Below are 24,254 nucleotides of genomic sequence, written 5' to 3' on the forward strand. Positions count from 1 at the left end.
GGGTCCAGGATCCCTGGGCTGAAGGCTCGACCAGCGCTCGATCAGGCAAGATGTAGGGGGCCCAGATGGGAAGCCTTGGATGCTGGTCCACCACGCAGCTCACTGCTTCAACTTGTGGCGGGCACTGGAGGCGGTCGCCGAGAGCAGAATCTGTGTAATACAAAACACTGGGAGGGAGCAGGCCGGGCTGAGGCAGCACCGCCCAGCCCTGCCGCTCGCTCCCAGTGTTTTGTAACACTGACTGCTGCTGGCGCCAGGGTGTCGCGGGCCACGGCAGTTGGCCGCCGACTCACCGCATTTATCAAAGAAAGGTAACACTTCAGTGTTACCTTTCTCTGCATCTGCGGCGGGCCGGCGGCGGCGGGCGCGGGGCTGCAATTGCAAAGGATCTGTAAGTTACTTACAGATCCTTTGCAACTTGCATCCGTCCGGCAAGGCAGAGGCCCTGGGGGCTGGTTCCTTAAGTGTGAAGCCCATGCCTGGGCCGAAACCGGCCCACGTGGGCTTCAGGAACCGGCCCCCAGGGCTCTCGCCATGATTTTGCATCGGCCACGGGCCGATTGGCCGACGACCCAATCAGACCCTGCTTTCGCAACAAGTTATTAAACTCTTTGGGCCTCATTATAAGTTTGCCGGTCTGGGACCTACGGTACCGGTAAGCTTGCCGGTACCATAGTTTCCGGACCAGCAAACTACGAGTTGTGCTCGCGGGTGCCTTTCTGCCCGGACGTGACGGCCAGAAAAGCACCCGCGAGCACAGCATGTCGGATGCACCGGCACCGTTAAAAACGGTGCCGGTGCATCCGACCTCCCCATTCCCATTCAGCCCTATGGGGCAGAATGGGGGTGGGGAGCATCTTTTTTCCAGCGGCCACAAATGGGCAATTACTGTGTCTGGTGGCGCCGGAATGCACCCGGTAATTGCCCATTCAGAGGCCCCAGCAAATATTGCAAGTTTGGCTGATGCCTGCCAGTTTTACCGGCAAGGCTACCGCCAAACTTGTAATGAGGCCCTTTGTCTCATAACTTCTACAACCTTCTCACCAACCTCTGCTCACTGCCTTCACGTGGTATGACCATCTATGACATTTATTGTTTTGAAAGACACTCATGGGGAAACTCGCCCCATGCCAATATGTATGGCTGGCTTTTCCTCCTGATACTCACCCCTTTGAACTCTAGTGGACAAGATCTCCTCGACCAAGCTATTCTCTGTTCACCCTGTGCTGCCTCTCACATTCACCCCTTCACCCTCATGTCACCCCTTACAAGTCTCCCAGGAAGGAGCCCAGAGTCTAAGTGTCTCATTTTGACTTTGCCAGTAAAGGTAAAACAAGCAGTAGTCCCAAAAGCCAAATGTTGTACCGCTCTACCAAATTCAGAGTTTCAAAATTGAAACTTTTCAAAGCAGACTGTTTTGTGTGGATGAAGTTTCCTCCACACAAAACTGTTGCTACATTCAATATTTATTCATGTGGTAAACAGTGCATACAGTAACATGGCAATCCAAACAGAGTCTAATGGGACACCGAAATGGGGACAACTGAAGGGTTCCCATGACCCTAAATCATGAGGACCCTTACTGTTACAACATGCAGTACAGTATTTTTGTTTGAAGGAAAACGACCAAAAACCAAACAGTTCCATCATCCCAAAAACCCTGATGACCCACAACCTCATTTACCACTGGAATGGATATCTGTAATTACCTGTGAATGCTGTAATCATTGCCCCATGGTGTCCACAATTACTGTGTCTCACCCATTCTTCACCACCAGCTGGTTTAATGTATTCAAAACGAGGTCAGATCACAACTTTGCAAAGGTTGTTACACCTCCAGCAATTGGGCCGGCTGAAGCCATGAATATGCCCTCTATACATTGCTTCTTGGTGAAGCGCTTTTCATTTTCCACGAACATGTAGAAATAAATATGGTCACTTGAGACTGTCAATTTCAGTGGCATCATTAACTACAAACATTAATTTGACACAATAGTAGTTCAAATAATGTGAAACTCAAAAAAAACTCTTGGTCTCGAGAAGATACTGTTCTTGAGCTGGACATACACTGCACAGAGATGTGTGTTTCCAGCAGGATCTTCTCAGCTGTTAATCCATGCTTTCTTCAGAGGTTGCTAACACAAGTACACTACCAGTGATATAGATGATGATACCAATTAACAGCCATCATCCAGTCCTGGATGTTGACTGACTACCTAGAAAATAACCCCTCGAAGACCAATTTCTTCCTCATAGGTCCCACTGCTAAACAACAACTTGTCCAGAAATGGCTCAATGATATGCACTTAGGAAGATTTGATCCACTACTCTCAGACTCATCAAAATCCGTATGATTCACCTTTGACTGCTGCCCATCCTTTTTGAAACACATAACCAAGAATGCCAAAAGGCCTGGCTCCAAATCTCCACCCTTAACAAAATCAGACACTTCATTCCACCAAAGGACTTCTGGACCGTAGTACGCCTGGCCTCCTTGTGATCTTGCACATCGGTGGGATAAATTCCCCCTGATCGTTCTTTAGCTGATCACTCAGCTTCCGTAAAAGCAGTCCACTATGCCGCAGCACCTCTTATTATGGGTGCATGGAAATTTGACTGAATCACACCTTTTCTATGCAAACTACATTGGCTTCCCTCCAGGCCAAGATACTGTTCAAGACTGCATGTATCACCTTCAAAACAGTCATGAGTACCACACCAGCGTACCTGGCGGCTAAGCTCCATATATATGCTGGCAAATGTTCCTCGCAGAACAAATTGACCAACTGGCTCTAATCACAATTCATCTGCAAAGAGAGGACATGCAAACCATCAGTCTCTTGTTACGGACCCTCTCTCTGGAACTTGACCATAGTATTGGATCACAATGCCCCCACAATTCTGCAACACCTGACCAAGGACTAATCCAAACATACGCACAGGCCGACGCCGATGCAAATAAATAACAGCTATTATTACTGCAACAAAAGTGTGCTACGTTCAATTTATCCGCCAAATATGATTTATTTATTTTATTTATTTATTTAGTGCATTTGTTACACGCCCATACCCTGGGGTATCCCAGCGTGGTTACAGGCAATTTAGGCATTAATATCCAGATACTTACATGTGGATGAACAGTGAAACATAAAGAAAAAAGAAAGCACCTTGGAAGCACTGCTTTGCCCGCTCGTGCTGCTCCTGTGGATCCTGACTTATACTGCTCTTTAGAAACTGAAAAAAGAACACGTCTTCTTCTAGTCAGGCGTTGTGGATGGCATTTACTCTTTCAAACAATGTTCTTGGTTCATCATCAGGTATTACTCTCGATTTGGATACCCCACCCTCTTGTTTTGGGGAACGCCTCTTCCTGGGCCATTATAATCCTACCCACCAGCGCACTGCGCGCACACCGTCCAAGTACAGGACAAGTACTGTTGGCTGCGGCTGTGTTGCTGCGTTCATCTTGAATCCGAGTGAATTTTCTTCCGGAGGACGTCTGACCCGTGACACCGTTCTGTGTGCCTGACCTTACAGGAAGAAGGTGACTTTTTGCTGTAGCTACATCCTGTAGTGCCAATTTACGGATTTACGGACTACGAATTAGACGCCGAACACACGGCAGACTCCAACGAGGGTATGCTTTAGTTTCTGTATTAGTGTGCTAATTACCCTCTTTGTGTCTAACGTTCCTTGTGCTAATTACCTTAGTGTGTACTACTCTTTACTGACACATGTGAGTTTCTCCACAGTGTTGCAAAGTGTTTTTCTTTTCACGCTGATAGCTAACTCATTCCTTTTGTGTCTGTTCAAGGTATTACTCTCGATTGGGATACCCCGCCCTCTTGTTTTGGGGAACGCCTCTTCCTGGGCCATTATAATCCTACCCACCAGCGCACCGTGCGCGCACCGTCCAAGTACATGACAAGTACTGTTGGCTGTTCGCGGTGCGCGGGGCGCTGGAAGCTTTTCTGGGTAGTGCGTATCCCCTGAGGTTTGTTATTTTGGGCTTTGGGCCAATGCTTTTCTGGTGTTTACTTTGTCTTTGGTATGTATGTTAGGGAACCACTTTGAATGGTGATACAGCAGATCCATGAGGCTAAAGGTGTATTTCTATAACTGGCTTTTGATATTCTGTTGTTTGGGGAAGTCCAATTGTCAGGACATTTTATTTACTGCGTGACTTCAGACTTACCTTTGTTGTTTGTGAAAAATCTTGTGCCTGAGTTGGGTTTAAATACTCCCAATATGGGCAAAGTGAAACTAGCAGTTCTCCGTAAAGACCACGGGGCGGACTTTTTCACTGCAGTCAGTACTCGCAGGGCCAGCCTGGCACGTGCGGCGGCACTTCCTCTTCCTGCCCCGTGTGTGGACGAAGAGGAACTGCTCCAATGTGCACAGGATTGTTCTGTGGAAATTAGAAACATTGATGGGAACATGGACCCATCCCAACCCATGTTTGGGGATGATGAAAATGAATAACATCAAGGGGATAAAGTTGTTGAATCTGATGTTCTTGACATAGACACTCCGGCTATATTTATTCCAGACGACACCCTCTCTGACCCCATTTATGATATCCTTTCGGGGGGGTGTAAATGAATTTCCTCCAGGGGATGACGTATCAACGCTGCTAGGAATCTTCAACCGTGCTATTCTGGTGGAACTTAGAAAACAAAATGATTAGTTGGCCACAATGGTAAAATTCATTGATAATATTCCGAAAGCTCTATCGGTCTCTCTTATGCCCATTGTTACATGCATAGAGGTACTGCCCAAAAGTGTATCTGATTTACTTGTGCACTTAGCCAAGGAGGCTATGGAAGCGTGGGTTGTGGAATTGAAGTCCGCACGTAACCTGGAAGGGTATGGTGTAGGGAGGGAGCAGGCTGCTGTACCTACTCCGCCTATTGATAACACAGCCAAAGAAAAAAAGATGGTCCAAAAATGTTCAGAAATTGTGGCCGATACTGGGAAGAAGGGACTCTCTGTACCAAAGGAGATTAGGGCTTCTACTCCACCAAAGGGTAATGGTATTATTGAGGTACCCTTGATCGACATTCCGCAATCCAGAGCCGCAAAAAACAAGCCAAGAAAAATAACAATAAAGCAAAAAAAGCGGATCTAAAAAATAAAACCTCCAGAAAATGTATGAGAGATCTTGACATGAAACACATGATGGATGAGGATGCTTCAGATGCAGTTGTTTATGTGACGTCCCAAAAAAGCGCAGCAGGGACAAAGGCTATCGTAAATGAGAAAGCATCTGTTGATCATGCTACCCAGAGTGAATACGAAGAAGGGGTGGATGGAATGTATGAAGCTATGAAAAACAAGGGCTTCTGTTGTGGATAACACGAACAGACTTGAAGATGGTTTGAGTGACATCTTCAAGATCTTTAAGAGCTCAATGAGCAATCCTGTAAAAGTTTCCGATCCCCCAGGTTTGAATGACCCTATTATATCAGTCAGTAAGAACATCGGTATAGATCTGGCTAAAATCAATCACTCAGGCTATGATTCTGGGGGTTTAGCTAAACGACGGGCAAGACCATTTGTACAATCAGTAAATACGGGTTTATACTGTAAAAATCATACAATTGGTAACACCCTGCCTTTTATAAATCAGACAGTAGTCAAAGAGTAGTCAAAATAGATGCGACGGTTTTGTCGCTGGGATTAAAAGATGGAACTTCTAATCCTAACCCCAGTTCAACCGAGACTCAGGTGAATGTGGAGGACATCCTTAGAAATTTGCAGGACTTAATGATTGAAAATAAAAGGCTGAAAGAAAAGGGTAGAGTGATTGATCAAACAAACAAGAGTTGGTGTACAAAAAGTGTGGGAACGGTATTATCTACTGAGACGCCCAAGGCTGTGGTAACGGACGATGTAACCTTACAAAATGAATTTATTGATGTAAGTAAAGACCTGAAGGATAAAGAACAGGGTCAAATGGGTGAATTGCTGAGAAATGTGCAAGATATCTTGGAAGAAAACAAAAGGTTGAGGCTTAAAGATACTATGTGTAATTTTCAAAAAAAAGGATGTTGGATTAGCCGATGAAGAAAGAAATGAACGTGATTACCGCGCCTATGTAAGGGGGGAGGAGCGGATGTGTACTGAAAAAGCATTGTATGACACCAAATATGCACAGGGGCTCAGACCCCCAGCTTTTGCAAATTTACCAGGTCTGATTTTATGTTCTTTATTTAAGGATGAGAGAAATCAACCCTTAAATAGACCTTATATTCTATCTCTATTTGCGGTGATACCGGAACTGAAACTTATAACTTCTGCAGACATCCACCTTGTGGATTTTATACATAAAGAAAGATTGGATTTTGTAAGATTGGTTATTCCATCTTCCTTGGTTCGATCGATGCTGTTGAAGGAGGCGGAAGCCCTCCAACGTATGGGTTTCGACCTCTTTCCCTTCAAAGATCAGATGAGTATGGTACAAGCCCCTGATAGAGGTGGGCCGACAGCACAGGACAATCATGAGAAGGGTGATTATCCTATTAATCACAGAGTGGAAGAGGTGCCAGAGAAACAGGACTGGAGATGGTTGGCCCTATCCTTACGTGACGCAATTAGTAATTTAAAAGAATTGGGTAAACCTGCATAGCAGGTAGAACAAGCTGAAAGTGATCTGCTGGAATTCCTGCAGCAATTTCAATCTTTTTAACAATGAGTCACTCATGCATTATTTACACTCTTTTGATTTAATTTTGCTGCAGGAAACTTGGTTGACCACACATGTGGGCTGGGAAGGCCTTGTAGTGGAGCGTCTATGTGCTACAAAAGGACCGAGGGATAGACCAAAGGGCGGTATGCTTACAGCCTCAAAAGAGTCCTCAGGTCTGCTAAACCAAAGTACTTGGACACAAGGTCAATCTTTTCTCTTGACCTCCTATTTGGTTGGCGAAGATGTGAATGTTTTTCCTCTGTTTGTGATCAATGTTTACTGGAACGCTAAAGAATTATCTGACCAACAGTTGGAAAGTGATTTAATTGACTTAGGTAAACAAATTCATGTGTGGTCTATAACCAACAATTGTGGTCAGATTATCATAGCAGGTGATTTAAACGCAGACTGTAGCGTGGATAGACTGTTGGGAGAAGTCCTGTATCTTAAGATGGTGTCCTGTAGAAATGGCAGCCGGAAACTTAGAGGTTTTCTATGGTTAACTTTTTCTGAGTTGTGGGGGCTTAAGTTGATCGAAAATGATCACCACACATGGAATGATAGGGGGTTTTTGTCCACTATTGACTATATCTTCTTAACTGCCAAACTAAGCTCCTCTGTGTCCTCTTTCGAAGTAAAAACTGTTTTGACAAGTGATCATTGTATGTTGATGGTTGAGTTCGAACCTATAATCAGTGTGAGGGCCCAACAGAGCTATAATAAGGATCTTTTGCTTAACACTTCAAAGAATAGAATAAAATGGTCCTTTAATGCTACCGCTACTCTGATCGCCGAATATGAAAACTCCAAGTTGGAACAATGACTACTTATGTTCTCTGTAAAAGAATTCAATAACACCATTAGATCTAAAATCAAGGGTTTCTTTGAAAACGGACCTGTTAGACTATCCCAAATGACTCATCATAAGCACTCGATGGATCCTGAGATCTATGAGAGAAAAGGAGAACTTAACAGGGAGCTCCGCAAATTGCGGAAGCTGTGTACGCTAGACCCAGGCATTGGTGGCGTAATCCAACAATTAAAGCAATCCTATAAAAACTGGTTGATTAGCCACAGATCCATCATTGCTCAACGGGATGGGGAACGGATGCTGGGGGCAATGAGGGGTGTTACATCTTCTAATTTTTGGCAATTGATTAATAATGTGGACTCGACCCAAGATCTTACACTAGTTAACCCTATTCCTGAAGCAACATGGGCTGGACACTTTGCGAAGGTGTACAAAGAAAATGACCTATGCTATTCACCCTGGGGCGTGTCCTCAGTTTGGACTTTGTCATGCGAGGTTGATACAATAAAAAGCTTGATCATCAAATATAAAAACACGGGGACCCCGGGTTTAAACAACCTCTCTAATAAGGTACTTAAGGCCAACCCTCTTGCATGGGCAAGAATTTTATGTATTCTTTTCAGAGATGTGCGTTTATTTAAAACTGTTCCGCAATCATGGAGGGTTTCTGTAGTCATCCCAGTCATTAAAAAGGGCTCCAGACTGCTGCCTTGTAATTACCGCCGATAGCTATTGCGGACTCAGATTCCAAAATATTTGCTTCACTGGTTCTGATAGATGTTCAGAAATGGATTGATGACAATCATATTCTCAGCATGAACCAACTGGGTTTTATAAAAAACTGTGGCACAGATTGCGGTGGTCTAGTACTGCGTTGCCTCCAAAGTAAAGCCTGGGTCAAGGGAAAGAGACCCACCTTCGTTGCATCAATGGACCTTAGTAAGGCTTTTGATTTAGTCGATAGGCCTACTTTGTGGTTTAAATTAAAATCTTTAAATATGCCCAATCATTCACTGGATGTCATCATCCAGTTATATACTGATACCAGGCTAGTGGTCCGAATGAACTCTGCTGGGGACCTCTCTGCCGAGATGGAAACTAATAATGGATTACGACAAGGCTGCATGCTTGCCCCTACGATTTTTAATCTTTATGTTAGTGGAGCACAAACCGTATTTTCAAATGGGGGTTTGGTGTCACCTAAACTAAATGGGAGGGCCATCTCATGGTTGGCCTATGCAGATGATTTCTTACTTTTGGACAATACAAAAGTGGGTCTTCAACGCCTAATTAAGATATTTGAATTGTTTATACGTAACCTATATTTAAAAATCAATCCTTCAAAAACAAGCATAATCCGAATGGGAGGTGCTAATAAGAAGCAGGAGTCTTTTTAATACATCAAGCCCCAGAAAGCTTTCAAATATTTGGGTTATTTTTTTACCGGTACGGAATCTGTTACTCTGTTCAAAAACCAACTCAGGGTGAAAGCCGAAGTGGCATTAAGGCAAATGCGAATGCTAGAAAGGAAGTTTGGAGGCTTCACGATGAAACCTATTAGGGAGTTTTATCTAAAGAAAATTGTCCCAAGGATTACCTATGGGTTAGAAATTTTTCCAACAGACATTGTTGACTTTCTTAAAACATTAGAAGGTATCGTATGGAGGGGGCTATTATTTTCCTACCCAACTGTATCCGATAGAAGTACTGAGGTACGAACTGAGTTTGCAGTCTCTTCATTCGGTGGTTGCTACTAAGAAGCTTATGTTATGGAGAAAATGTGAGTTATCTGGGATCAGTAATTTCTATGCGGAAGCAGGTTTGGATCTTACAAGTCTATTCATGATTTCTTTAAATAATGAAATGGAAAAGATGATGGCAGAAATAGGAATTGCTAAGTGTACCGTAATGTATAATCCTAAGAAATGTAAACTGATCGTAAACGGAATGGATTGGTCTTTGACTAAGAGCAAAGTCCTAGCGTCTAAATTGTATAACCAGGCCCAGGTTTCGTGTAATTTCGTTTTTAAAAATAATATGTGAATTAAGTTAGACATTTGCCTTGGTTTTGGTATTTTGTTTACTTTTGGCTTTTCATTCTGTTATGTATTTTAAAGAAAGGTTGATATATTTAATGTGAAATGTTGATTGTTCTATAGTCTGTCTTCTGTGAATATTTTCTTTGTAAAGGTTTGTGATAAACCATGAACAAATAAACAAAAAAAACAAAAAAAAAGAAATTACAGTGATATTTACATACATAGGTTAAAAGAGTGCAAGAGTCATAAGTATTTACATTAATAAGAAATGAGAGGTGTCTAGCCATCCTAGTGCGACCATCCCCAGTGATGAGCATCACAATACTGCCCCTAGCTCTCCTGGACTGGCGTTTGTGGATTTCTGTAGACAGCATGAAGAAGTATCAATTTTAAACACTATTGGACAGGGTCTACTACTAACAATGGGTGTGCATAGACTTTGTGGTTAGCTTGACAAGATGGCATACACATGGTAACAAACTCTTTTCAGATTCTTTCACCATAAACATCAATAGAAGTGAAAATGGTGTAACTAAAACTACGTTAAAAAAGGGCCAGTTAACAACGTTAGGCCAATTACATCATTTTCTTTTTGGTTTTGTTTTAACAACTGCTTTTGCAACAACAACAAAAAAGAAGCCTCTTCTACCTCAAGTTATATATATGTATATTCTCTGTAGGAAACACTTGGGTTTTTAGCAAAAGCACACCTGACAACGAGACTCTTACTCGGCAGGTAGCGAGAGTGAGAGAGAAATAGAGAGAGAGAGAGAGAAGAGACAGAGGAGAGAGAGAGGAGAGAGAAAGTGAAAGAGCAGTGATAGAAGTGTAGCAAAAAAGTAGCAGAACAGTGACCCTGGCGGGGGACAGAGTAGGAAAACAGGGAGCAACGTGCAGCACATTTTTCAAAGGTTGCAGTCACGCTGCTTGACAGCCAATTCAGTTGAAACAGATTTCTGTTTAACTGCAACTGATATCCGTTGGTAAAACAGAGAGGTGTGTTTTAACTTCACAACGAATAGTTCTGGAATGGTGAAAATGGTTACAAAAAGTAGTGCAGCTGTTAACGGCAAAAAATAAAAGTAGTGGAACACCACTTCCGAACGTTCCCGCTCACTTCGACCACTGTGACAGAGCGAGCTAGAGATGGTTGGGGTGGGTAGGGGGGGGGTCGGGTACTCTAGATCGCATATGTGTATAGCTAGCGATTTTAAAAGCTTACCTGGAGAAGCTGCATTTGGGCAGTGCAGCACACCACTGTTTGCGGTAGCATATCAACATAATGAGGCTGTATGATGCTGTACCTGATAGCCCGGGTCACCACTTGCGCCTTTATGTCCTTTAGGACCGCCAGCACCCTAAAAGTAAACAACAGTGATAAGATGTCTTGCACTTCTTTCTGTGGCTGCAGGGCTATCTATCGGCGGGCAAGTTGTGTACAGATGCCATATCTACCTTCTCTCCAGGCATTCCATCAAGACCCTCCTCTCCATTCTCCGCCTAAGTAGACAGAATGATAGACAATGTAAGTAAACTGCTGTCTCTTTTGCATAGTTCCTTGCACTGCACATGCATATGAATACATACAAATACATACATGTACCATACAAGTAAGGAAAACTCAGTTGTCAAGTCACTACACACGAATTTCCAGTTATTTTAGGGTCACCTGGGTCATAGATATATAGATTGCCTTTAAAGTGAAACCCTTGCATAGATCCATTCGCTGTTCTGCCTTTAATTATTCTGTGGCTTGAAAAGCAATGGCAAACATACTCTACTGAGCTACTTACCTAATTAATGGCTTTCAGTTTTGCTATGGACGTGTGATGAATCAACTTCCCAGGCACCAGTGGTTCATGGGTGAATAACGGTTTCTAAACCATCAATCAGCCCCACACCTCTAATACACCAGAAGACATCCAAACAGATTGGAATAACAAGCAAATTATAAACCACATTTTCCAAATTTGGTAACGTGGACGGAACAGCAGGCTTATCTCTGAAAGTTTGTGGATCGTGGGTTAGTTGCAACACAGCAAAAATACAATTATTACCCAATGATAAAAGGCACTGTTCATTCAAGGTTGTATCAAAAACATCTACTTTATGTATATCACAATAGACAGTTCTAGCAACACTACGAAATACAATCCACCCTGTAAAGGAATGCAGAGGACAGACTGTTTCAAAGAAGGGAAAGAGATGCACTCTGGATACTGACAGGAGGGTAGTCGGTATGGTTAATAACCACAGCAGTTTAAGGTTTCCTGGCTTCAGCACAAAGGGAGCAATGGGTCTTAAAATGTTTCTAGGGGCTTTACAGGAAGGACTAGGGGGACAGAACCACAATGTACAGTGCTTTAGGTGTTCTTGGAGCTCGACAGGGTCGAGTCAGCTTCAGGGTGCTTTGCAGGCTTCTGTGACAGAGTTCAAGATGGGAGTCAGCTGCGGGTATTAGGAGGCAAGACAGTTTGGCTAGGGAAGGTGCTTGAATATCTGCAGACTGCCCTACATCAAGGTCAGGAATCGTTGTCTCAGTGCTGATCGGCGGTTCTAAAGCACTGGTCGAGTCATCTCGGATGTCTTAAAGCGACAGCGACTTAACAATGGTCAGCATTGCCGTTGGTTGCAGATTAAGGACCTCGACTGGCTCGGAAATGTCCTCTAAGGTGGGCATCAGTAGATGCTCATCGAAGCACTTTTCCCATCTTCTTCAATGGGCTTGTGCCGTTCTTTAAGGTGGACGTCCCATAGCTGAGGAGTGTGTTGCAGGCAGCTGCCTTGTCCTTAGTTGTAGGTTTAGAGACCTTCTGGCACTTCCTATCGAATAAGCGTGCTGCAGAGCCTAGCAGGGCACACTGTCTGCTGACTGGGTACTGGTTTTGGAGCGGCTGGAGGGTCCTCTGAGTTCAGTATCTCCCTCTGTTCCCTGGGAGTTGTTAAGGGCGTGGGGGATCTTGCTTCCCTCTTTGGAAATCCCAACCTTCCTTCACTGGCCGAAGATGTAAGGTAAATGTACCTTCAGCCAGGGTCCAAGGTTGAGTTCTTCTTTGTTACTTCAAGTGAAGTCTTCAGATGATCTGCCAAAAGAGGGGCTCAGCCCTCTTTTAAAGCCAAGTGGGCCACAGTGATTGGTGTAGGCTAAGCCTACCTTAACAAACCAATCCTGGGACCCCATACAAACAATTTCATGTGTGGATGAGGTCTTAACCATAGTGCTTTGCAACACGAAAGGTAAAGGGGTGAAAATCTGTGCGAGCAAGTCCTACCTGTCTGTTGTTGATCAAATAGTCTCTCTGGTTGATGGATCTCTGTGTGGTTCCTGATTAAAGCAGCAGGTCTCAATTGAAGCTGCAGCCAGACCAGACTCCCTGGCTCCTGCAAACCAGATTCCTGTACCTTATTCTGCTTTTGGATAATTCAGCAACACAGTAAGTACACAGCTTGATGACAACAGAGCTAATACATGCTTGTGATTGAATTCCCTTCATTTTGTGGTGCGTTACCCACATTAATTATACAATGTGGTCTGTTTGTTCCATTTCTCTCCCTCTCTTCTTTCATGCTACTGCTTATGAACAATTTCTGCAGAAAGGCCTGCCCTAGCGGGTCTAACTGAGGTGAATAATGTAGATGCTTTTACTCAGGCATGAGTGTGAAGTCTAGAAATCATCTGATACTAGTCCAAGTAAGTGGAGCTAGAGAAACCCAGTTTCTATAGTTAGTCATGTATTGGCTTTGTGTTGAGTCTGCAGGTGGTGTTAGGTGGTGTGAGCACACCATTTACCTTGTTGTTCACATTTACAGGTAAATGTCTAGTTCCTAGATGCTTGATTCGCCAGTAACGAACAGTCAGGTTTTTGGTGTTAAGCACTCCTCAATTTATTGATTTTCTGAGTTGTGCTAATAAATTAGATTTTGAGAACAGCAATAATTCAAGCTGTTTTCTGCACTGTGTTTTAGGTGGCCACATACATTAGGAGTAAGGAATGTATTTTCATTGATTGCTCCTAAGAATATCTCGACCCCAGTGAGGGTTTGGCAGAAGGCTATCCTGATGTTGAGAGAACATGTGTCCTCTGAAGAAGTTCAACCATCAGTGTGATTCCTCAAGGAGGAACGAAACGTGTTGGGCATTTATGTACTGCATTTTAAAGCAGACGTAACAATCACACATTGAATGTTTTTGTGTGCTACATAATAGTAGCCCTGGTATTGCAAAAACCTAAAAAAGGGTGACACAACATACAATTAAGGCATGTCTTTAAACTTAAATCTTGTGTGCTGTATAGCAGACAATCTTCGAGCTAAGGCTCTACTTTTGCATCTCTGTTGAGTACTGTATTTATTTGTGGAATAATATTACACAAGTCACTGTTAGTGGGTGCATGAGTCACTTTGCAGCATAATCCTTTTGTGCACTTATAAAAATTGCTATTTTTTATACATATGTTTTTAATGACAATTGATTATTAATAAAATATTTTCTATAAATTGTTGCTCTCTAAGTAGGGTCATTCAATCTAGTTTAATCGATATTGAATGTTAACAGGGATATATGTATATGATTCCCTACTAGTACTGAAGTAGATACCAGCCACATAGACAGTGCAGAGTTGTTTGGGTCCTCTTTTCTTCATTTAGTTTGTATGAGGCCAGATGTGTCTTCTTCAACAGTCGAAGAATCCTCCCAGCCTTTAAATTTCAGGGGACAAAACCTGCTGTAGGGAAGCATTGACAAATGTCAAGCAGATAATAAAGGCCCAATCAGATCTTTTATAATTACGGAGGTAACCATGTCATCGTTTTATGAAGTAGGTTTTATTTTTTTTATTTGTTTTTATTTCTTTCATTAAAGTGTCATATTGGTTAGAGATTTCCAACCTTTAACATTATATTGAACATATATAATATGTATAAAGAAGACATTTTCCAAACACAATATTTCATCATAAATACCATAAAATTACATCCTAATAAAACCACAGCAGATTTAAAATCCAGATGGAAGGTGATTTTGAGACTTTTTGTGCAACTGATGGATACTTGGGGAAGGGAGCTGAAAGAAAGCTGTGAGCTGAAGGAAGCTCAGAACTTTATGTTGAACACTGTTTCTTTTGTTTGCTGATTCCTACATTAAAAGAGATATTAAAATTCGATTTTTTAAGTAAAAAATAAGTAACACATTTCAATATAAAAATGCATGATTCACCGCCAAAATCATCACACGATTTTTTCATTTCTTAGCCTCTTTAATTTGTATAATTTCCTCCCAAATATCATGTGCTGCTAAGGTAATGACTAAAGATTCAACACCTCGAAGCATGCTCCAAAACTGGTTGGAATCATATTCCAAGGTGGAGTGCACAATCTTCGGTAGCTCAACCTAGAATTCTATTGTAATCTACTACGCAGGGTGAGGACGCGCCTGCTGGTTTGGATATCCCTAGCACAGAGTCGGCAGAGTCGCTTTTAAAGAGTGCACAACTGAAGTTAAAGTTCTCAAATCACTAGTTTAGAAGAATTCAATTCTAGGACTCTACTTTGCAGTAGACCTGGGGCCTCACAAGGATTACTCTGCTGTTGTAATGTAATCTCAGTTTTGATCTTTTGTAATTTGATTAATGAAGAAGCCACTTGATGTTTGCACAGAATGCCCCATCCTCATTTTTGGTAGTAGATTCATACAGATAGAAAGAGCACTGATTGCCTGCTGTTGGGCTGATACTATCACAAGAGAGGGCAGCTTTTTCTCTTTTTATATAAATGTTCCCACTTTTATTCAAGATCTGTAAACATGCCAACCATTTCGAAGTACCTAGTATTTTCCATTGCCGTTCTGACTTTCGAAGGTCTTTATCATTATACCTTAATGTTTGAATGTTTTTTTCATTTGAAATGGAAGAATTATTTGACGAACATGATGACTTCCATCTGATCTAGCGACCTTTACAACATTTCGCAAAGTGTATTTACTTTAGACTCAGCAGTCATTTATTACTATGTATTTAAATATATATTTATGGACCAAAGGACTAAACCTCCAACAATATATTTACTGTTTATGATAATTTATCTGAGCTAGGGCTGTTATTACATTATGTATGTATTGGCTGTCAATCTCCTCTAGGAATGAACTGATGTAGGTCTGATAGAAATTCCTAACATTCCTGATTTAGAGTTTTCGACCTGACCTTTTATAGACTCACTTGCATATGACCATTGTCAAATGATTAGTGATATATTTCGGTGGTAAATGTTTAAAACCTTTTTATTTCATGTTTTGGATTTGTAGGTATACTGTTAAAACTAGGTTTTGGGGATTTCTTGCCAAAAAAACTGAACTGAATCGAAACCGAAAAATGCCTTTAAAATAAAATTGGCAAAGCCAACAGATTTGGTTGGAAAAGGGTTTTAGTAGCTGAACATATGATAGGCAATTGTCAGGCACTGCTAATACCTATGCTCATCAGGGCAAGCAACATATGCCATGATACACATATTGCATACAAATCAAGTGGCTGAAGGTACACTTGGTTAAGGCATTTTTATCACACCAGTAGCTATGTTACATTCTCAATTAAGCAGCAGGCTCTAGACAGCACAAAGTTTGATGGGACTGCTTGACTGAGATAGGCCAAAAGAATGCCAAGAGGATGAGTTTTGAGCGGGGAGGAGAAGGTAGTAGGTGGAAATGGCCAGAGGGATTAGCCTGACTGTGGGTAGTCAATGGGTTGGTAAACAAACAACATCCACAATCTTTTGTCCTTCCTCATATTTAATCTCCATTCCAGCTGTACTCCTTTGCATTAGTTTTGGCTAATTGGTGGCACATAAGCACCACCTATTAGCCAAAACTAAAAAGGAGTCTACAATGTTAAGTCAAATAATTTGCACTTGGAAAAAATGATCCACTAACTTTGTTACTAGTGGTTGGACTCGGTATACCTCTTCCCCTTCGTTTCCCCAGGCTTCATTGGCTAATGCCTCCTATAACCTACTGTGTCTTTTTCTGTGGGACAGTGGCTGAAGACTCAAATTTCATTTATAACGAAGTCTAAATGAACCACATCTTGTGGAGGTTTATCTTGAAGCAGCAAATCTAAGACTCCTTCATTAACTGTGCCTTTTTGAAAGCATGGCGTTGACAATAAGCCATATTCTGGCTTAATAGACACATCACCAGGGTTTCAGCTATTATACTGTGTCTACTGCAAGCCCAACGGTCACTCTGTAAATGCACTTCAGATATGCATTTTAATCTCACACCAGGTCTTCCACATTTGCAAAATCACCAAATCACAGACATCCTTAGTGTCTTAGGTCTATCGTATTTATGAGATTTAGGACAAATGTGTTGAGGACAAATTTTATACTGTTAAATTGGAACTTGTTGACAGATACATGGAGATGGTACAAACGCTGCAAAAATGAGGGAACTGAGGAAACTCTGCAGCATATTTTACTTATTTGCCCGGCTCTGATTACTCAACATATTTTATACTTTGGTCAGTTTGTTGAACATTTACATTGTGTGAATAGAGAGCTATTGTGGTATCAAATGAGACATGGTAATTCGATGGTGCTAAGGATACTTGTTATTGCTTTCCTAAAAATGTTTTGTGATCTATGCTAACAAGCTCCTTGGGAACTTTGTATGAATCGATCGCACTGATTTTCTTCTTTTTTTGTGCTTATGTGTTTTTTTAATTTGGTCCAAGCTTTATTAGTGACATACATTCTTGAAAGAAAAGATATATAGGTCGAGATTTGATTGTGATGACCTAACTTTATCTTAATTTAATATGAAATTTGAATGCTATGTTATGATTATGATTTGTTTATTTTTAATGTTTTTAATGTTTGTAAAAAATGTCTTCTGATGAAATGTTTTTGTAAAGGTTTAAACAAACCAAGACAATAATACATTTTTTTTTTAAAGTTTCTTAGGTCTTTAGTCTTTCAGTACAGCTATTTATAATAGATTTATAATTTGTGTTTGTTTTTGGTGGCTATATCAATCAACCGAAAGGATTGAAGGTGGGCATCAACAAGTTAATTTACAATGTAGAGAAGTTTTTAAGTTGCTCAGTCATAAAACCCTCCCTTCTGGTTAGTCATAAGCATATAGCGATTTAATCAAATTTATTCTTGTGCGACAGGATAATTTGTATCTTTATTCATGGAGCATACATTTCCACATAGTTCTCCCAATCATGTTCACCCTCTCCTCCTGATCGCTTCATTTGAAAGTTACTCTTTCGATTTATGCTGGTCTTTGCAAGCCTTCTAAACACTCTTCACTTTATATTGTTCTGGGGACTGTCAATTCATCAGAATTATGCACTTCTCTGTTCCACATTTGATACAAAGCTTATTCTCTGAAAGATGTTTCCCTACAGATCCTCAGTGTCTTCCTATAGATTCTTAGGATACTTCTCATCACACAAGAAGAACCTTCTATCATTTAAGTTGAAGGTAATGTCGAAATATAGTACTGAAATTTGATGTAACACTGACTTCTCAACTCTTGCTCCAATCTCATCCCCAATCCTTGGTGAGACCACTCTGGTGTCCCTTTTCCCATGAATCTCCTTTCTCTCCTTGTGCTCTTTTCAGTCCTATAACCTTCCTCACCAACAACCTTAAAAAGGTTTTTGTCGAATCTCAATCGGACTTTGAAGTCCATCCCCTGCCTGACCCCATCCCTGACTTAGTCCTCCATCCCACTCCTAATCTAACATCTCTGATCTTTGGGACCACCTGAACAATTAGTTCTCCTCTGCCCATAATAATAGTGCTTTATGGAAAAGAGTCTTAGCTGTCCCACAAAATATGTAAGAAACATGGTACTCAGATCTTGCAATTACAAACATTACCTTTATTAATTGGACTTTGTTGTGCTATTCTACCACACCTGCAGTCAAAACTGCATACCTCTCACATCTCTGAGGCACAAAAACCTAATCAGGAACACAACATTCCCACTTCTCCTTAAGGATTTGTAATGCCCCTAACCACAACAAACGTAAAGTCGTCACCAAACTCTCCAAACCAATAATTCTGCATTCCACCTTTCAGCCTCACTGGTAATGTGTGAAATGCTCTCCAAACTCTTTATCTGCAAAGTTCACTCTATTCACCTCACCATCTCCTCCAAAAAACCCTCTACTATCATCACTCCCTGCATCCTACTACTCGGCAATCCCGTTCCTTCACTTCCTTCTTCCACATCTCTGCTCACTACGTCTTCGCTCTAATATCATAGACTCTGCTTTCCCTTTGGACTGTCGCCCATGCCACCTTCTTCAATGGACTCTCTCCCGTTTTTTGCAGCCGCCTTCCCCATTTATTCAACTGATCCTTCGCATCTGGAATTATACCCCAGGACTTTAAAAAATCCATCCTCACACCCATCCTGAAAACCCCCTACTAACCCATCTCTAATCTCTATTTCCCAGCCAAGATCCATAAATTCAGTCCTATCCTGGAAGACAAGAACATTCTGGATGACAACCAAGCTGACGTCCACCCTCTGTGCATCACTGAAATCTGTCATCACATCAGTCCTGAAAGACATCTGCATGCTTGCTGGTGATGGTGGAATCGGTGCCCTAATCCTGATCAACCGATCAGTAGCTTTTGATATATTCACCTTTGAAACATTTCATCCTGCCTCTCAGACTTTGGAATCCAAGCCCTATCCTGACTAGCCTCCTTTCTCACCAACAGATGCCAAATTGTCTCCCTCCTACCAACCATGCCAATACAATCCACAACCTATACTTTCGGGATCCCTCAGGAGTCTTCCAGTTCCCCCTTTTACGTTAACATGTATCTATGCTCCATTGTTCAACCAAACGTCCTACTCTTATGATGTCAATGCCTAGATCCTTGAGAGACTGGGCACATTTCCTTCTGTTAAAGCCTATAACCTCCATCAATGCATGACCGTCATTCACCAATAACTGACTGTAACTGCACAGAGAAAGAAAAGTGGTTGTCTTCATGAATCACCATCTGAACCCCTGGTCTCCTTCCATCCACCGCTAACCCTAATCAGTGGTAAAGCTTGTGTAATGACCCAAATCGCTGATTTACCTCCCAAATGTACACTGTCATCAGCGTCTGTTTCTTTCACTTATGCTCCCGCAAAACATTTTGTGACACTCCTGATGTTTATACGGTTCTATGTGAAGAGAAAAAGACGGATTTACATTGACCGATGTTCTCTTGATCGGAAACCTGGAATTGTAAAGGTATTTTTCTCTTGAGACCTTTAAGACCTTTAAAATGTGGTGTCCCTTTTTTGTTTTAACATATTCGGGAGGTTTCACTCAACGCCCCACCAGCCCCAACCCCCAAACCAAAACACATACATACGCACAACACACACACTAACACACACAAACCCACAAACCCTCATCTCTCAGGCCCAGACCCCCCACCCGCCATCCCCCAAACCAAAACACATATATACATACCCAAAACACACACACACCAACACACAGGCACCCACACAAATCCGGGTACCGACCTGCCAGTCAGCCCCTGCGTGCACTAATGTGCGGCAGGGGAGTGACAGTTGGATTTAATCAAACTGCTCTGTGCAGTCACGGTGCGGTCTTTCTAAATCAGCCTTTAATGGAAAATATCTTTTTAAAAAGATCTTTTCACTTAGGGCCGTTTATACAGAGTCACTAGTTAATGTCTTAATCTCCTTCAGATTCGACTACGGAACAGTGGCCTTCTTTATGTGCAAAATCACAGACTCCAAAGGGGGAGAGTGTGGCCGCTTAACTCCTGATCCACCTCAGAAGAAATGACCACCTTGCCCCTGCCATGGCATCCCTCTACTGGCTTTCTGCCCGCAAACGCATTGCCTTTAACAATATTTGTCCTCTTCATGACATTGAAATTGAATCACTCCTTCCCCTCCAGAAACCGCCAAACACCTTGGAGAGTTCTTCTCGCCACCATCACATCCACCACATCCTGAGCGGGTTGATGGGCTTTCACAACACTGGCATCTACTCTTTGGAACAGCCACCCTTTAAGGATCAAGGAAATTGAAAAGAATGTCTCCATCCATGGAGTCCTTAAAACCTGGCTTTTCCAAATAAATTGACTCCACACCCACTCCATTCCTGTGCCGAGCGACCACCCAGGTGGTAAACATTGCGCTCTTGTACTAAAAATAAATTAATAAGTACACAAATAAATACATGAATGCATAAATATAGACTGCTTGTTCTTGTAATGAATTCATACTGTGGTGTAAGCTGTGGTAGACCAAAATCCACAAAACCCCAAAAGTCTGAAAACGTGTGGAAATCTCCACACTTTTTAGGATGCTATGCACATTCAGAATATCTCCCAAGAAAAGGCATGTCTACTGGCTCCCATTTCCTTCCTTCTGTCATAGTCAAACATTCTTCAGCTTCCTGAACCTGTGTGCTTCCCCCCGAGCCTGCACATGGCCCCAATATGTCTTTGAGGTGCCCCTCTGCAAGAGCTTGTCTGCTTTGCCATTCCTTGGACTGAGTGATGTACCCATGTGGGCCTGCAATTTTCTCTCTCGTGGCCCTGTGAGTTTCCATGGGAGAGTGGGACGCGAGGCGCCGGCGCAGCAGCACCACGCTGACGCGATGCCAAACGGGTTTCCATGGTAACTGTTAAAACGCTCAGTGAGATGTGCGCCCAAGGCTTGGAACAGTCTACAGCTGCTCTGGTGAGTGACATTCGTAATGAAACGGATTACTACACATGCTTTTATTTATACATTGTAGGGAAGTGATCTTACTGGGATACGCATTACAGTTAACATTTCAGCTTATAGAATGATCCCGACGAGGCAAGTCGGAGTATCGAAGGTAATTAAAATTTAAAGGAGTATAAATGTTTTTGTATGCGAACACGGAACCAACGGAAACTTCATTTGCATATTATTTTGATTTGCAGTGAGAAGACTCATACGTTAAGGTATGATTATCGTAATCCGTATATGTGGATATAACTGCATTGTTTAAGCACTAAGTGATGGTAATAAGAGAAACGATGTTCACTGTGACATTTCTTTCGTTTTTCCTTTTTATGTTATGACTGTATATGGCGGACAATGGTATGTATATAGAACCGTATGTAATATCACATTGTTTATTTGGTTTATTTAATCTATGAATGTGGTCTTTGTGTGAACATAGCCCTGATGATGGAGTAAAACTCTGAAATGCATTGGTTCGGAGCCACATTTTGACTTTTGACATAGGGGTCAGTTCTGCCATTGGTCTGAACTTGGAATAAATGTTTTTTTTAATAAATTTGGTTGTCAACTGATTCCCTATAACCTAGAGAAATTACAGAAAAATATGAACGTATCGAACTATAGAAAGAGTACACTGTGCAGAATACTACACGTATTATCAGCTCAATTTTGGAGCATTGTGAGAGCATCAGGCATTACTAGGTGGCTTCACCTGGTTCTTGTGTTCTGAGGTAATGGGTTACCGCCACATTTATCGCAACACCCAATCTCGAGCCCGGCATTTTACCCCCAGTGCAAAACTGGGGGTAAACATACCGGGGAAATGCTTATTTTCGGTGCCATTACTGCTGGCGCTATTACTGCGTGGTAATTGTGCCAATAATTTCCCATTGGGGCCAGTGGACCCAATGGGGAATGGGGAGTAACAGTTAGAGCCCAACCCGTGATCTGGCGGTAATACTGCCAGACCGGTGGGCGTTAATGCAAATAAAGTTTGGCGCTATCCCAGTCGGGATACCACCCAACTCGTGATGAGGCCCTATATCTAAACCCTGTTCACCCAGTGGAGTAAATGCAAGAAAAACACATCACCTTATTCACAGGTATTTATATGATTCATGTCAATAAATACTTTTTCCAGCTAGAATGACGCAACACATACAATACCTTATCTCCTGGCATCCCTCGTATGCCCTGAATGGGATAGGAACAGAAAGCTTATTAGTGCATGTCCGGCGAAACAGTAGCCCTTTCCCATTGTCTGAGGTGGAAAACTTTATAACCAGTGGCTCACCTTGTGACCTGGTTTTCCAGCATAGCCTGCAGCGCCTTGTTCTCCCTGAATACCTTGATGCCCTCGTTCGCCCTATAACCAAGGAGAGGGAAAGTGCAACGTTAATTTAGACAGTGACGAGGAGATAAACAAGCACTGCAAAAGCCAATCGATGTTGGTTGTAATATGCCAAGTATGGTCTCAAATGTCATAATAAACTTACTTAATGATTAAAGGGGCACAGTAAGGTTCATATAATTGCAAGATATAACAATTATATTGGTACTTAACATAAAACACAACACACTTCAGACATAAATAGTATTGCAAAACAAATGCTGTCTCCAAGCTTTGTGCATCTGTAACATTAAAATGACAGCAGAGCCAACGAATTGCAAATAAATCACACACAGATTGTTCACATTTCAGAAAAAAGGAGGAAATAATGGTACTTCATTAAGATGATGCATGCACATTTTCCACCTACCACTATCAATAACAACAGGTTTTCCTCCACTAGCTGTCTCGAAAGTAACCCCTATGTGCCAAAATCTAATGAAAGCGGCATATTTTGAACAATAAAGACTCCAAGCACAAAACAAGTAAACTTGTGCAGGGAACTGGACGGCAGGACCCAGGTTATCCTTTAGTGGATATGTTGTGTTTCATGAATGGACACAATATTGTCTTTGCACACAAGGGTTGTCAAGGGTTAGATGCAGTTTGGAAACACAAAGAAAGGAACACAAAACTGCAATTCTTCCCCAGAAAACCCTGTGACAGATGTTTTTAGTATAGGCATGGAGCAACCAAACATACTAATGATGCCAGTAATAAGAACCTGGCAGTGCCACCTGGCCTGAAATAAGAGACACAAACGCAAATAACTCATACAGCAGGCAGTCCCTGCTGCGTGCCTGCCAAGCTACACCTATCTTAACCCCCTATAGGCTGCATAATAAACAATTCACATGTATTATGAACTGTGAAATATTGTCTTACTATGTGTAATGCCTTCTGTTATTGATAGGAGGTCAGAATGGTATTCCATACTGAAATACCAATCAGTTATTTTCAACAACAAAAAGGAATCACCAGTCACTTTTGATAATGGAAATATGGCGCTTAAATTAACCACATCTGATGGTAAACATGACTTATTTTTACTTTTTGATGTTCTAGACAAGCAATATATTGAAAGATTCTCCTTTTCTAATCTATGCATGTATGAACTGATGTATGGACCAGATCTCCATTATTTAGAAAAAAATCATTTTAGCTAAAGGGCGAAGTTTGGGTGGAAACAATGTTCAACTTTGGTATGTGGTCTCTGACCTCAATAGATCAGCACCTCAAACCAAGACATGCAAGGAAAAATCAGATCTTGATATTCAGTCAGGCACAAATCCATCTTTCTAAAACCTCAAAGACAGTGTCCTTTAAAATCAGACCTGAAATCATGTCTGTGCCTAGAGATTAGATTGTTTCTACTGGTAAGGTGTGAAATGAGTATCATACAACTGCTTTGGGACTGGCCATTGTAACAGATGTCTTTAAGAATATGCACAAAAATAGGAGAAATTCAAGCCAAAATATGGTCACATAAGAGATCAAAATCGGACATGTTTTCTTTCAGTGGGCAATTATTCTAATACGGCAATATTTTCCGCCTCCCA

The 24,254-nt window shown here is 41.8% G+C and overlaps 1 protein-coding gene across 1 annotated transcript in view; it reads right to left on the reverse strand.

The window, feature by feature from the left end:
• COL6A6 (collagen type VI alpha 6 chain) overlaps window positions 1-24,254 on the reverse strand; it is an 858,285-nt gene that overhangs the window by 325,586 nt on the left and 508,445 nt on the right. Inside the window, exons 15-18 of the mRNA XM_069646627.1 lie at window positions 22,600-22,671; window positions 22,473-22,499; window positions 10,994-11,038; window positions 10,843-10,896 (exon numbers count right to left, since the gene is read on the reverse strand). Of these exons, the coding sequence (XP_069502728.1) occupies window positions 10,843-10,896; window positions 10,994-11,038; window positions 22,473-22,499; window positions 22,600-22,671 (198 nt within the window). The remainder of the gene's footprint in view (window positions 1-10,842; window positions 10,897-10,993; window positions 11,039-22,472; window positions 22,500-22,599; window positions 22,672-24,254) is intronic.

The sequence above is a fragment of the Ambystoma mexicanum genome, chromosome 2q, assembly GCF_040938575.1.
Source record: "Ambystoma mexicanum isolate Mex_15411 chromosome 2q, UKY_AmexF1_1, whole genome shotgun sequence".
Classification (NCBI taxonomy): Eukaryota; Metazoa; Chordata; class Amphibia; order Caudata; family Ambystomatidae; genus Ambystoma; species Ambystoma mexicanum.